The sequence below is a fragment of the Canis aureus genome, chromosome Y (genome assembly GCF_053574225.1).
Source record: "Canis aureus isolate CA01 chromosome Y, VMU_Caureus_v.1.0, whole genome shotgun sequence".
Classification (NCBI taxonomy): Eukaryota; Metazoa; Chordata; class Mammalia; order Carnivora; family Canidae; genus Canis; species Canis aureus.
In genome coordinates this window covers 1,236,998-1,252,383 of record NC_135650.1, presented here as the reverse complement: position 1 = coordinate 1,252,383, position 15,386 = coordinate 1,236,998, and the positions used below count along the sequence as shown (strand labels likewise).

Genomic DNA, 15,386 nt, shown 5'->3' with positions numbered 1-15,386 from the left:
GATTCCTGCATCCGTCAAGATAGAACCCATGGATTTTCTGGAAAAGCAATCCCAAACTATCACTATAATTGTGACCACTGACTCTATATTTCCTTATGACTTCGTCATTCAGGTATGACTCATCATTCCACAAAAATGGAATAAACAAATGTGCAAAATGAACAAAATTGTTCTGTCCATTAAAACTGGTCTCTCAATACTCCTAACTCTGGGAAACGAACTAGGGGTGGTAGAAACAGAGGTGGGCAGGGGTGGGGGTGACTGGGTGACGGGCACTGAGGGGGGCACTTGATACGATGAGCACTGGGTGTTATTCTATATGTTGGCAAACGAACACCAATAAAAATATATATATTAAAAAACTGGTCTCTCAAGACTCTGCATTTCTTAGGTGCCTGTCTCCTTCTGTATTGCACTTAGCTCAGAGACAGGGGCTGAATCCAGGAACATACATTTGGGTTTCCACCCAGCTTGATAAATTTTTGAAATTTACTGGGAAAAGGAATACACATTGCCAGGTCACCAGCATGCCAATCATGTCCCCATTAACCTGGGAATTATATTTAATTATATTTAATCATAAGATCACTAACCTAACCGACACCAATTTATCCACCTGTCCCTCAAGACATGAACTCCCTCAGGGTCTGTTGAACAACCAGTACATCCAGATATTCCCTCTGCAGAAAAGATTTGTTGTAGTTATTGTTTTTAAGATTTTATTCACTTATTCATCAGAGACAGAGAGAGAGGAGCAGAGACACAGGCAAAGGGAGAAGCAGGCTCCATGCAGGGAACCTGATGACACTTGACCCTGGGACAAGCCCTGACTAAAGGCAGACCGCTGAGCCAACCAGGTGTCCCTGAAGAAATTCTTTTAAGCTGTTATTTCAAATATTAAAAAGGTCAACAAAAAGGTTGAAAGATATGATCCTTTCAGGTTCCATGAACAATAGATAGTGGAAAGGGAGGTGGGCAGAGGGATGGGGAGACTGGATGATGGGCACAAAGGGGGACACTTGAAGGGATAGGCATTAGGTGATATGCTATAGGTTGACAATTAAACTACAATGAAAAATAATTTTTAAAAATGAAATAAAAATAAAATCATGAATGAAAGAGGAGAGATCACAACAAACACCAAGGAAATACAAACGATTATAAGAAAATATGAGCAACTATATATGCCAACAAATATTTAATAAGCAATAAATAGAGTTTTGGTTTGTTTCTAGAGATGGAAAGTGTTGATGGTTCACCGCAACATGAATACACTTAATACCACTGAAACACATTGCTTGACAGTGGTTATTATGGTACATTTAATGTTATGTAAATTTTAGCACAAAAAAACAGCACAGAAACAAGAGAATGGGGCTGGAGTTTGATATGGGCCATCCACAGTGAGGAAGCACCAGGATTGAGGAGTCAGGGGATGCCTGGGTGGCTCAGTGGTTTGGCGCCTGCCTTCGGCCCAGGGTGTGATCCTGGAAACCTGGTATCGAGACCAACATCAGGCTCCCTGCATGGAGCCTGCCTCTCTCTCTCTCTGCCTCTCTTTCTGCCTGTGTCTCTGCGTCTCTCTATCTCTCATGAATAAATAAATAAAATTCTAGAAAAAGAGAGAGGAGTCAGGGTACGATGCATCGATGTGAGTCAGTGCAAAAGCTTCAGTGAGTGAGAGAGTTGGGGACCAGGAAAGTTGATTCAAGACAACAACAAAAAAGACAAAAAATAGCATGACAGCTAGATTTGCCTCAAACCTTTGGAAACATACGTTTTTAAAAGAAGACAGAAAAACAGGGGAAGACCAAAAGGGATAAGGTCCTTGGGAAAAATAGCTTTCAACAATGTAAGCTGATGCACTGATTTTAGATATGGAAATATACATTTTTTAAATTTATTTATTTATGATAGTGACAGAGAGAGAGGGGGAGAGAGAGAGAGGCAGAGACACAGGCAGAGGGAGAAGCGGGCTCCATGCACGGGTAGCCCGATGTGGGATTCGATCCCGGGTCTCCAGGATCTCGCCCTGGGCCAAAGCCAGGCGCCAAACCGCTGTGCCACCCAGGGATCCCCTAGATATGGATATAAATTCTGAAGTTTGCACTTCATGTGGTAAGAATCAAAGATGACTACAGAAGTTCTGTTTGTTTGGTGGGGGTCAGAGGGGAGAAGGAAAGGCATCATCATCCATCCCCCAACACCTAATTCCCCTAGTCATAGGCACCATGGTCTTTCCCTTACAGTCAGGACCCAAGATTATTCTGGTAGCATGGCTCAAAGAGAAAGCCTAGGAATTGGTTTCTTACAGGCAACTGGAATTGACAACTGTATTTCTGTGCTATCACTTCCAAGGTCTCCTCTCGCAGTTCTCATTTTATTTACTGGAGCCATCTCTATTTTTTTCTTGCAAAGCCTAGCTGAAGATTTGTCAATTTCGTTACCTTTTCAAATAACCAGCTTAGTTTCATTGATCTTTTCCATTGCTTTTTGGTTTCTTTTTCATTTGTTTCCACACTGATCTTTATCATTTTTATGTATTCCTTCTAACTTTGGGCTTTGTTGTTTTTTTTTAGTTCTTTGAGATATAAATGTAGGTTGGTTGGGTGAGATTTTTCATGTTTTTGTGGTAGCACAAATGGCTATGAACCTGAGAACTGCTTTTGCCATGCATAATCTGGTATGATGTATTTCCAACATCATTTGCCTCAACATTTTAAAACAGTTTCCTTTAATTACTTTACTGACCCACTGTTCAGCATGTTATTTAACTTCCAGATATTAACAACTTCCCTCTTTTGTTCTGATTTCTAGTTGTTTGGTAGGGATGCTTGGAAGGGTTTCAATCTTGTTAAGTGTACTGAAGCGGCCTAATGTGATCTATTCTGGAGAACACGTCATGAGCATTTTAAGTGAATGTCTATTCGTTTTAGAATGGAACATTCTGTATATCACTTTTAAGTCCATTCGTTTTACTGTGCTGTTTAAGGCCAATATTCCCTTACTGATTTTTTTTTGTGTGGATAATTTGTCCATTGATGTAAACAGGGTATGAAAGCCCCTTACTGTTACAGTATTCCTAACAGCCTTTAGGTCTGTTAATGTTTGTTTTATATATTTGGGATCTCTATATTGGGTACACTGATTATTTTTAAATGTTACATCCGCTTGTTGGATTTTTCATTACAAAGTGCTTTTTGTCTCTGCTTTTTATTTTAAAGGCCACTTTGTCTGGTTTGACTATAGCTACCCCAAATTTCCTTTGGCTTTCATTTGCATAGAATGCCTTTTCCCATCTCTTCACTTTTGGTCTCTGCATCCTTATGTCTTGTGAAAATCTTATGACTTTAATATATGCAGCATATAGATGGCTCTTGTTTCCTTATTCTTTAATCCATTTAATCCCTATTTTTTTGATTAAATAACTCAGTCCACTTACATTTCAAGTAATTATTGATACGTATGTTCTAAGTGCCATTTGTTAATTGCTCTCTGGCTATTTTATAGTTACTGCATTCTTTTCTCCTCTGTTACTCTCTACTTTGGTGACTTGATGAGTTTCTTAAGTCGTATGCTTACCTTCTTTTCTCAGTATCTTTTGGGTATCTACTACAGATTTCTGGTTTTTGGTTACCAAGAGGTTGGCATATATCATCACACATCTATGTATGTGTACCAGATTATTTTAAGTTGATAATAGTAAGACTGACTATATTCTAAAGCTCTACATTTATCATGTCCTCCTAAGTAAAATCCCACTTGATTCATGTTTCTCCAAGCCTGGTTCCTGGGCCCAGCGCTTTGGCCATCAACTGGGAATTTGTTAGAATATGATACTGTAGCCATCTCACCCACTCCTGCCTCAGATCTACTATAAAATGAATCTTAACATCTCCTGAATCATTATTAACAATCAATATTCCCTGGTGATTTATATAAATTTGAGAAGGACTGCCCTAGACCACTCTGCTAGTCAGTTTGCTCTTTCTTCCCTAATGCTTCAGACTTGCTGCTGATGTCACATCACCAGGCCAAATACAACCATTCTGCCACTTTTCCATGTGAATTTCATGCCTTTCTCCATCTTTCTTTTTCTACCATTACTCATTTTATTTTCATCATGTCAGTGTACCATTATAGACTGACTTCCCTACCTGATGGAAGCAGCCCATTCCTTTCCTGAGGCCAGCACCAACAACTCTGATTGCTTTGCATCTGGACAGTTTCTAGACCTTTCACTGATGCTCAGTGGTTCCTGCCTCTCACAATTTCAGAAGATGCCAAAATGCTAATAAGCAGGATATATGTGAACTATCTGAAGGAACAGTAACTATACTTGTTCCAGCTCAATACTTAAGAGTTTGTTATTCAGAAAACATAGTAATATGTTGATATATGATAGTGCTTTAATAACAAATTTTGCTATATTTTACATAGGCTTTGTGCCCTTAATACTCACAAGATCAGCGTATTTCTTACAGAGAGCTGCCAGCTTTTCCTCTGGAGTTGAAAGAGTGTTTAAGGCTTGCATCAATACTAACACTTCTTTTCCTGATAACCAATAAAAGAAAAAAAAGTACCAGGGTGAAAAATTATTATTATTATTATTTATAAATTTATTTTTTATTGGTGTTCAATTTGCCAACAAGTAGAATAACAACCAGTGTTCATCCCATCAAGTGCCCCCCTCAGTGACCCCCGTCACCCATTTACCCCCACCCCCTGCTCACCTCCCCTTCCACCACCCCTAGTTCATTTCCCAGAGTTAGGAGCCTCTCATGTTTTGTCTCCCTTTCTGATATTCCCACTCATTTTTTTTCTCCTTTCCCCTTTATTCCCTTTCACTATTTTTTACATTCCCCAAATGAATGAGACCATATAATGTTTGTCCTTCTCTGATTGACTTATTTCACTCAGCATAATACCCTCCAGTTCCATCCACGTTGAAGCAAATGGTGGGTATTGGTCATTTCTAATGGCTGAGTAATATTCCATTGTATACATAGACCATATCTTCTATATCCATTCATCTTTCGATGGACACCGAGGATCCTTCCACAGTGTGGCTACTGTGGACATTGCTGCTATAAACATTGGGGTGCAGGTGTCCCGGCGTTTCACTGCATCTGTATCTTTGGGGTAAATCCCAGCAGTGCAATTGCTGGGTCATAGGGTAGATCTATTTTTAACTCTTTGAGGAAACTCCACACAGTTTCCCAGAGTGGCTGCACCAGTTCACATTAGGGGGAAAAATTATTAATCCAATCTGTAACTTCTACATAATATTCATGTTCCAATGTCCAGATTATGACATAGACTGTACATTGATACAGATTACCAGTAAAACAGAGAAATTGTTAAGAGGAGTCTCCCCAGTACCTTTAAATTTCTTCGGTTTACCAAAACTACCAGAGATTAGCTATTTGGCACTTAAACAGTAAGCACAAGAGTTTAAAACCTCTTACTTAACTGCTAATTCCAAGATAAAACACTTTACAAAGGGTAGGAATGTTTTCAAAACATCTATGCTGGCCAAGGACAAAACACCTAAAATGTATATAATGCATTGTGACTAGCAACTTTCTAAATACCAGTTTTGGTTATGATTCTTTTCAGGTGATTTACCAAGCATATTCGTGGTGTTAAAGTTTAGGGCCAAAGAAATGAAGTCAAAACATTAATTCTTCCCTTGGAGAGAAGAGTTTTATTTTTATTTTTATTTTTTTTAAAGAATACTTTAAGAACTCTGGCAGGCAGAAGGAGATGACTGACATAAGTGGGGGCAAACGTGCTTCAGAGTAAATGATAATCTCTCTTTCTTTCCCTGGGCAGGCGGGGGGTGGGGGCATTTTATTTTCTACACTGTCCACTCTTTCTGTGGAGGATATTTCATTTTAAGATTAGAAGAAAAATTTAATAGGTGTTATACTTTGCAAACTGCTATGCAAGGAGGTAGGAAGGAGGAACAGACTGACTTCAAAAGATACTTTCCTCAATGAAAATGAAAACCGAAACCGAACTCTCTAAAACCTTTGGAATACAGCAAAGGCAGTCTTAAGACAGAGGTAAACAGCAACAAAGACCTTTGTCAAGAAACCAAAAAAAGTCTCAAATACATAGCCTAACCTTACACCAAATGGACCTGGGAAAGAACAGCAAATAAGGCATAAAACAAGCGAAAGGGGGCAGCCCTGGTGGCTGAGAGGTTTAGCAATGCATTCTGCCCGGGGTGTGATCCTGGAACCTGGGATCGAGTCCCATGTCAGGCTCCCTGTATGGAGCCTGCGTCTCCTTCTGCCTGTGTCTCTGCCTCTCTCTCTCTGTGTCTGTCATGAATGAATAAATAAAATCTTAAAAAAAAACAAAACAAGCGAAGAAAAGAAGTAATGAATATTAAAACAGAAATCCATGAAATAGAAACCAGAACAGTGGACAGATCATGAAACTAGGACCTGGTACTTGGAAAGAATTAATACGGTCAAAAACCCCAACCCAGACTTCTCAAAAAGACAACAGAAAGGACCCAAATTAATAAAATCACGAATGAAAGAGGAGAGATCACAACTAACACCAAGGAAATACAAACATATGAGCAAACCATATATGCCAACAAATTAGGCCATCTGGAAGAAATGGATGCATTCCTAGAAACATACAAACTACTAAAATTGAAACAGGAAGAAATGAACATGACCCATAACCAGCAAGGGAACTGAAGCAGTCATCAAAAACCTCCCAAGAGGGGCACCTGGGTGACTCAGTGGTGGAGCATCTCCCTTTGGCTCAGGTCATGAACCCGGGGTCCTGGGATCGAGTCCACACTGGGCTCCCCACAGGCAGCCTGCTTCTCCCTCTGCCTGGGTCTCTGCCCCCCTCTCTCTCTCTCTCTCTCTCTCTCTCTCACATGAAAAATAAACAAACAACAAACAAAAAACCTCCCAACAAATAAGAGTCTAGGGCCAGATGACTACCCAAAGGAATTTTATCAATCATTTAAAGAAGAAATAATAACTATTCTTCTAATGATGTCTCAAAAAAAAAAAAAAACAGAAATGGAAGGAAAAATTCCATACTCTTTGTATGGATAGAGGGAACATACCTCCCCTGTGGTAAAAACAAAACAAAACAAAACAAAACAAAACAAAACAAAACAAAACCCCTATGAAAAGGCCACACTGAGTATCACTCTCAATGAGGAAACCTGAGAGCTTTTCCCCTCAGGTCAGGAACAGGACAGGGACGTCCACTCTTACCACTGATACTCAACATAGTACTAGAAATCCTAGCCTCAGCAACCAGGCAACAAAAAGAAAGAGAACACATCCAGATTGGCAAAGAAGAAGTGAAACTCTCCATTTTTGCCGATGACATAACACTCTACGGACAAAACCCAAAAGACTCCACCCCAAAGATTGCTAGATATCATACAGGAATTCAGCAAAGTGGCAGGATATAAAATGAATGCACAGAAATCAGCTGCATTTCTAAACACTAACGATGAGACAGAAGAAAGAGAAATTCAGGAATCGATCCCACTTACCATTACACCAAAAACCGTGAGATACCTAGGAATAACCCTAAGAAAAGGGGTAAAGGATCTGTACTCTGAAAACTACAGAATATTCATGAAAGAAACTGAAGAAGAGGGCAGCCCCGGTGGCGCAGTGGTTTAGCGCCTGCAGCCCAGGGCGTGATCCTGGAGACCTGGGATCTAGTCCCGTGTCTGGCTCCCTGCAGAGAGCCTGCTTCTCCTTCTGCCTGCGCTCCTCTCTGCCTCTCTCTCTCTCTCTCTCTCTCTGAATGAATAAATAATAAATAAATAAATAAATAAATAAATAAATAAATAAATAAATAAGTCTTAAAAAAAAAAAAAAAGAAACCGAAGAAGACACAAAGAGATGGAAAAACATTCCATGCTCATGGATTGGAAGAACAGATATTGTGTAAATGTCTATGTTATCTGGAGCAATCTACACACTCAATGCAATCCCTATCAAAAAATACCACCAACGTGGTATTTTTCACAGAACTGAAAAAAATAATCCTAAAATTTGTATGGAACCAGAAAAAAAAAATAGCCAGGGGAATGTTGAAAAAGAGAACCAATGCTGGGCGCGTCAAAGTGCCGGATTTCAAGCTGTACTACAAAGCTGTGGTCATCAAGACAGTGTGGTGCTGGTGCACCACATAGACACAGACACATACATCAATGGAACATAACAGAAAACCCAGAAATGGGCCCTCACCTCTCTAGTCAACTCATCTTCCACAAAGAAGCAAAGAATATCTAATGGAAAAAAAGACAGTCTCTTCAACAGATGTTGTTGGGAAAACTGGACAGCCACATGCAGAAGATGAAACTGGACCATCTTCTTACACCATACACAAAGATACACTCAAAATGGATGAAAGAGGGACAGGAATCCATCAAACTCCTAGAGGAGAACACAGGCAGCCACCTCTTTGACCTTGGCTGTACCAACTTTTTGCTAGACATGACTCCAAAGGCATAATGAACTACTACTGGATTTCCACAAGATAAAAAGTGTTTTGTGGGGGTTGGCTCAGTTGATTAAGAGACTTTCTTCAGCTCAGGTCATGAGCCTAGCCCCACATCAAGCTCCCTGCTCCGCGAGGAGCCTGCTTCTCCCTCTGCCCCTCCCCCTGCTTGTGCTCTCGCGTGCGTGTGCTCTCTCTCTCTCTCTCTGTCAAATAAACATACGTAAAATCTTTTTTTTAAAAAAAAAAGCCTTTTGCATAGCAAAGGAAACCGACAAAACTGAAAGGCAACCTACAGAAGGCAAGAATATATTTGTAAATGTCTTATCAGATAAAGGGCTAGTAGCCAAAATTCATAAAGAACTTATCAAATCAACACCCAAACAACTAAGTAATCCAGTCTAGAAACAGGCAGAAGACAGGACAGAGATTTTACCAAGGAAGACATAAAAGTGGCTAACAGACAGATGAAAAAGTGCCCAACGTCACCAGGCAACGGGGAAATACAACTCAAAACCCAGAAATGAGATACCAGTCCCATGGTCAGAATGGCTCAAATGAACAACCCAGGAAACATCTGATGCTGGTGAGGGTGTGGAGAAAGGGAGATGCTTGTACACTGTTGGTGGGAATGCAAACTTAAGCAGCCACTCTGGAAGAAAATGGAGGAGGTTCCTCAAAAAGTTAAAATAGAGCCAGAAGAAAAGCTTAATTGTTGTTATTAAGTTGTATCACTAAGCATTTTCCCAAAATGATGCCATGTCATCATTTTACAAACACAGTGACCTGAAAGGGCACCTGCACCCCCATGTTTATAGCAGCAATGTCCACAACAGCCAAACTATGGAAAGAGCACAGCTGTCCATCGACAGATGAATGGATAAAGAAGACGTGGTGTATATACATACACATATACATTCAGTGGAATACTACTCAGCCATCAAAAACAATGAAATCTTACCATCTGCCAGAATGTGGATGGAACTGAAGGATATTATGATAAGCAAAATAAGTTAATTGCAGAAAGACAATTATGTGACTTCACTCATACAGAGGGTGTAAGTACCAAAACAGAGGATCATAAGGGTAGGGAAGGACAAATAGGGCAAAAACAGATGGAGATGCTTAACTACAGAAAACAAACTGAGGGTCACTGGAGGGGAGGCGAGTGGGGGGATGGGCACTGAGGAGGGCACAGATGGAATGAGTACTGGGTGTTATCTACAACCGATGAATCACTGAATTCAACCTCCAAAACTAATAATACACAAGATGTTCTTTAATTGAATTTAAATAAAATTAAATCTAAAAGAATACTTTGCACACAAAATTTTTACTCTGAAACTGTTTGTCATTCAATTCAAGGATAAATAAAGATGGAAGACAACGTGTAAGAAATAATAGTATATATAAACTGTTATGTTACGAAGATTTTAGGCTGTAACCATTTAAGAGTATGTAAAAAAAACTTCAAAGAAAGCTGTATTTTACATATGCTGTTGGGGCTGCTGATTCTGAGGTTATCTTTTTGTTTGCAAGGAATTTTAAATAGTTCTCATATTCCTATAAATTTTAAAGTCATAAAGGGTGGCAGAAAACAGATTTTTAAGAATTCCAGGTTATAGTCAGGTACAGAAATCACTCAATTCAAACACCATTCAAAGATGTTAGGTATAGGGATCCCTGGGTGGCGCAGTGGTTTAGCGCCTGCCTTTGGCCCAGGGTGTGATCCTGGAGACCCGGGATCGAATCCCACATCGGGCTCCTGGTGCATGGAGCCTGCTTCTCCCTCTGCCTATGTCTCCGCCTCCCTCTCTCTCTCTCTCTCTCTCTCTCTCTGTGTGACTATCATAAATAAATAAAAATAAAAAAAAAAGATGTTAGGTATAATAGGAATTTTTTAAAAACAAGAAACATCCCATAAGGCAAAAGAAGGGTTTTAGATTTTATTCATGAAATATAACATATCACATTCTTAGCCCTAAACTGTCAAACTAACAGAGGAGAAGGGAGAAAACACACCCTGATAACTAGTCTTGTTAGCCTGCTTTCTAAGCCAGAGACAGCCATAACATGCTAAATTTTAGCCAATTATTTTTAAATAAACTGAGCAAAAACACAGTCTTCACAGTAATTACCGGTCAGATTACTTTAAAGAATCAAACAACAGGACAAAAACAATAGTAGTCTTGCCAAATGGCCAGAGAGTTTTTCACAAAGACAAAACGATTCTTGATTATTCAGAGAGTAATTATTTGGACCCTGTAACGAAAGATCCCTACCTCACCATTTTTGCCTCCTGAATATAACTGACTGGCCTGTCCAAAGAAAACAGAGCTGTGTTTTAACCAAAACTGCACCTACCTCAAAACTGGACAGGTTCTGTAATTATCTGTGCTACAGAAAAGTCAGGTAAATGAGCAGCATGTAAAATATGTCCAACCACTGAGTGGAGATTATTACCTAAGGTTTTTCCTTTGTTACTGCTGCACTCTGAATCTTGTTGACTATCACAAGGCTCTGTTCCAGCATCTGGTCCAGGATGATCCATTCTTGACTCTTCTTTGCAGTACACTGGGCTCACCAAATTCCTATTCTTTGTTATAAAGTTACTGCTTTCATCTTCTTGCAAGGCATTATTGTTACTTGTGCCGGCACAATTTGAGTCTTGGTGTTGAAGAATATCATTTGATTGAGAGTTCCGCAATCCGTCTGCTTTTACTCCTAGCCTGCGAATTCTAGATTCTTCCATTATGCCAGTCACAAGCTAGAAGGAATAAGGAGAAAAAAAAAAAAAAAAAACAGATCACAGAAGAAGAAAAAAAAAAAGATGAAATGTAGTCAAGGGAGGGAAACTATGCAGTACATAAAATACACGGTTTTCCATACTACATCATTTATGTCTAAATGTACTTTTTACATTTTGTATGTGGTACAAGCAGTAGGCATGTCATCATTTGACAGTTTTTCCTCCTTTAATCATTATTTACAAAATAACAACACTGTTTAGAATCAAAGGAGGCCAAGGCTTAAAAAGGACTACCATAGTGGTAGAACAGGAAAACTCCAAGGCTCTACCCCTCAGATGGGTAAGATGCTAGAAGAATCCATCAGAATCAACTTTTGCTAAGTCAAGTTTTCTAAGAACTTAGAACCCAAAATTAAAACTTACAACCCAAAGTGGAAGGCTTTAGTGAATAGAGAAGCAGTTTTTGCAGTAGGGGAGCACTATGGGATTTTAAACTTCCTACCTACCGCTCCTCACATGCTAAGTCAACAGCGGCCATAGAGATGGTAGACCATAATCTCACTGCCAGAAGGAACAATATAGACATTATTTTCAAAGGATCCTGATGCCATTCAACCTTCCTGGCAGCTCCCTGAAAAACCTGTACACGAGTTTACCTTTGTTTCACTCTTGGGAGAACTGTCCCAAGACTGCGGCAGTCTCCTAAAAAGCTCTGGATAAAAGCACTACAGGCACAGGTATTGACTTGAGCAGCCTAGGGTAAGGGACAGCAATCACACAAAAAAGCAAGCAGCAGAGAGAAAAACCTGAGAAGAGAGAAACTGAGAAAAGAGATGATGGTGGGCTTTTAAAAGCTCTCACATCATGGGACCGCCAGGGTGGCTCAGAGAGGTTGGGCACCTACCTTTGGCTCAGGACCCTGGGATCCAGAGTCCCACAGCAGGCTCCCTACAGGGAGCCAGCTTCTCCCTCTGCCTATGTCTCTGCCTCTCTCTATGTGTCTCTCATGAATAAATAAAATATTTTTACAAATAAGTAAATAAATGAATAAATAAATAAGCTCTCACATCAAACTTATCTTTTATCTCGTCCTGGCCTTCGGACAGAAGTAAAGGCTAACATGTGAAAGCAGAGTTATGTTGTGCAGAAGCAAAAAGAAACACACCATGCCTAAGATGTGGACCTACTGTCTCCCTCCTCGTGTCCTCTAATTTATTCCTGTGTATCCTGACTTTAGCCATTATGGAGAAAGATGGTAAGGGTTGGGACCAAGGATTCACCACCCCCAAATGGAACCAAAGGCCACATACATATGCATTCCAGTAGGTTGGAGGTACCGTGTAGAAGAGAGGGACTCAAATTCTTATGTCTCTGTTTGGAAACAGCTACCTAAATCACTCCCCCCATCGCATTCTGTTTCACTAATGGCATTTGGAGTGCACGTCAGAGTAGACCAAGGAAGTCAGACCAATCAGCTTTGGCCTTATTCAGCATACTGAATTGCTCAAGTGTTGTCCCTGAAATCTGGTGTATACTACAGATTACTATACAACTACATATATACAACAGATATGAAATATAATATGCTGCTAGGGGGATTCTCTCATTTTGGAAACCCACAGGCAAGTACTTTAGGAGTCTACAAACCCTAAGGACAAGTCTCTATGATAAGGCAAGCAAAGAGCAGCCTCCCTCACAATCCAGAAATATCCTTTTTGAAAAGTAACAATTACCTTACCTCTGGACTCCTACAAACAGGGAACACCTGATGAGTAAAGCTCCCCTGAGTCTCTGGCCTGATATTCTTCTTTTGGGATAGGTCAACTCAGCCTATCAGGCCGCCAACAATGTACGAAAGGCCCAACAAGCTTCATTTCTCAAAATGAAATGGCAGAATCAAGAATTTAGCCATCAAAGTCTCCTCTCAGTGTTACACAAAGAAGAGCAGGGTGTCATTTTGGAGATTTGCTGCCTAAAGCAAAGCCACTGGCCTAGTGGGATTCACAGACTCTCCAAATGCCTGGTTCCCATTTACTATGGGATTCAGTTACAATGAAGCTGAATTGTGTGCAGCTGACTGCAGTGGGGGTGTTTTACCTCAACACAAACTATGAAGGACCAAGAAGGGACATGTTCATTGTCTTAGTGGAGAGAAGTCAAGGTAACTCTGATTGCTCTGGCCTATACTCCCTGATAAGACTCGCTGCAGCCTCACTATTTGGTCTCTAGTTTAGGAAACTAGAGTGGTGGATGAACAGAAAGTGGTAGGTGAAAGACCTCATCTTTAGCATCATAAAATGGGGAAATCAACCACACTTGCTAAATGAATCATCTGGGCTATTCACACAGGTGCCCAGGGTGACTAAAATGATGCTACCCATCAGGCCTGTACCACCCAGATGGCCCCCGTTCCTAGCTGAATTACAGTCTTTGCACTGATCATGGCAACATGTGCACAACTATCCAATGAAATTCAAAAAACCCTGACTCACATTCTTAGGCTGATGCTTCTTTCATCCCCCCAACAGCAAAACCAAATCCATCCAGGTAGCACATTCTCCAGGTACAAAAATGGGACTTAAGAGGATTTAAACTTTGTTTCAGCTACCTGAATTCTCCTGTGGTGACTGACATGATCCTACATCACAAGGATAAATGACCAGTTGTATACTTCCCATGGAGTAAAACCCACACAGGTCAAAGATGACAAAATGGATCGCTTTATAAAACTCCCTAACCTTTCCAGAGAGAAGGCCTGCTACAAGTAGCAGGTGAGTGGACAAAAGGTGAAGTTGAATCTACTGGAAATACCAACTTCATGGCAGTTAAAAAATCTAGGCACCAAGTAACAGGTTAGACTGAGGAGTGTTGAAGGAGGAAAACAATGAAGTATCTAATGTCCTTCAAAAGCATTCCTGGAGACCTCCTCATACGAAATATAATCTGGTGTGGCCTCCTCAAGCTGTTGCAGTCTCCTTGGATTTGACATGCTGATGATGGACTTGCCTTCCAGCCAGAATAGCTCAGGTAAGTTCATTGCCTTTTAAACAGAAGCAGCAATGCATGTCCCAGCTGTTGCAGCTCCCAAATGAATGTCCTCCCTACTGTCATTCCTCTAGTCCTTGCTAGGTCATTCCAGGGGTAGACAAATGCCATCCAGCTGGTGTAACTGACAGGGTTAAGGGGACAGAGTGGCGTCAAGGAGAAGACGATGTAAAATCAATTACTTTTTTTTTTTTTTGAGATTTACTTTTTCATTCATGAGAGACACACAGAGAGAGGCAGAGACACAGGCAGAGGGAGAAGCAGGCTCCATGCAGGGACCCCGATGCAGGACTCTATCCCAAGACCCTGAGATCACGCCCTGAGCCAAATGCAGTCACTCAACCAATGAGCCACCCAGGCACCCCCTGTAATTCATTTACTTAACCGACACCTCTAAGACTTGCAAGTGCTCTAAGGAACAAGGCTATAAAGCACTCTAAAAGTTATGTCCACTTGGAAACACTGACTTAAGTCCAACTTGGGAAGCCTCAAAATCATAAACAACACCTTCTTTACAGATTTACAAAATGTTCCTCTTCTTTCGTGGAAGTTGTGGATTAACTGGCACATCTCAAAGAAGTCTGTGTCTTCTACCTCATGCGTGGTCATAAGAGATCGAGTGTTTAATGAAACACAACCCGTAGTCATGTACCTCTCACACAACTGTGAAGTGCTCTCCAAAATGAGGCTATCTTTGGTTCCTTGCACACACTCACCAGAGGGACAACTGATTCCACACTTACATGGGCTTATGACCACACTACAGAAAGTTTTACCCCCACAACAGGAGTCACTCGCTAACAGAAGGTCATTTGAAATCTGCCCACAACTGTAGTTGAAATGATCAATGACTGGCTTCACGTGAGTCCCAACTCTCTGGCCAGAGTCATTAGTGGTGATAAAATTACCCTAGACCACCTTCTTGTGATCATTCATGACAACATTGTGCCACGCCTCAAGCCAGTACAAAGGTCAACACTGAGCCTCAAGGAAGAAAGCCTTTCTAAGGTAGATCTGATGCATTATGAGACATGTTCAGCCTGAGTCTCAGGCCAGGGCTGAAGTCAACCCTGCTGTCTGAAGTCCTGTT

At 40.7% G+C, this 15,386-nt stretch overlaps 1 protein-coding gene across 3 annotated transcripts in view; it reads right to left on the bottom strand.

Moving 5' to 3' along the window:
- The window catches only part of LOC144309426 (gamma-taxilin-like), a 65,007-nt gene extending 53,742 nt beyond the window's left edge, over positions 1–11,265 (bottom strand). For all 3 annotated transcript variants that reach the window (XM_077890481.1, XM_077890482.1, XM_077890483.1), the window contains exons 1-2: positions 10,966–11,265; positions 4,463–4,554 (exon numbers count right to left, since the gene is read on the bottom strand). In XM_077890481.1, the coding sequence (XP_077746607.1) occupies positions 4,463–4,554; positions 10,966–11,254 (381 nt within the window). In that variant the 5' untranslated portion in view covers positions 11,255–11,265. The remainder of the gene's footprint in view (positions 1–4,462; positions 4,555–10,965) is intronic.
- Between the last annotated feature and the right edge of the window lie 4,121 nt (positions 11,266–15,386).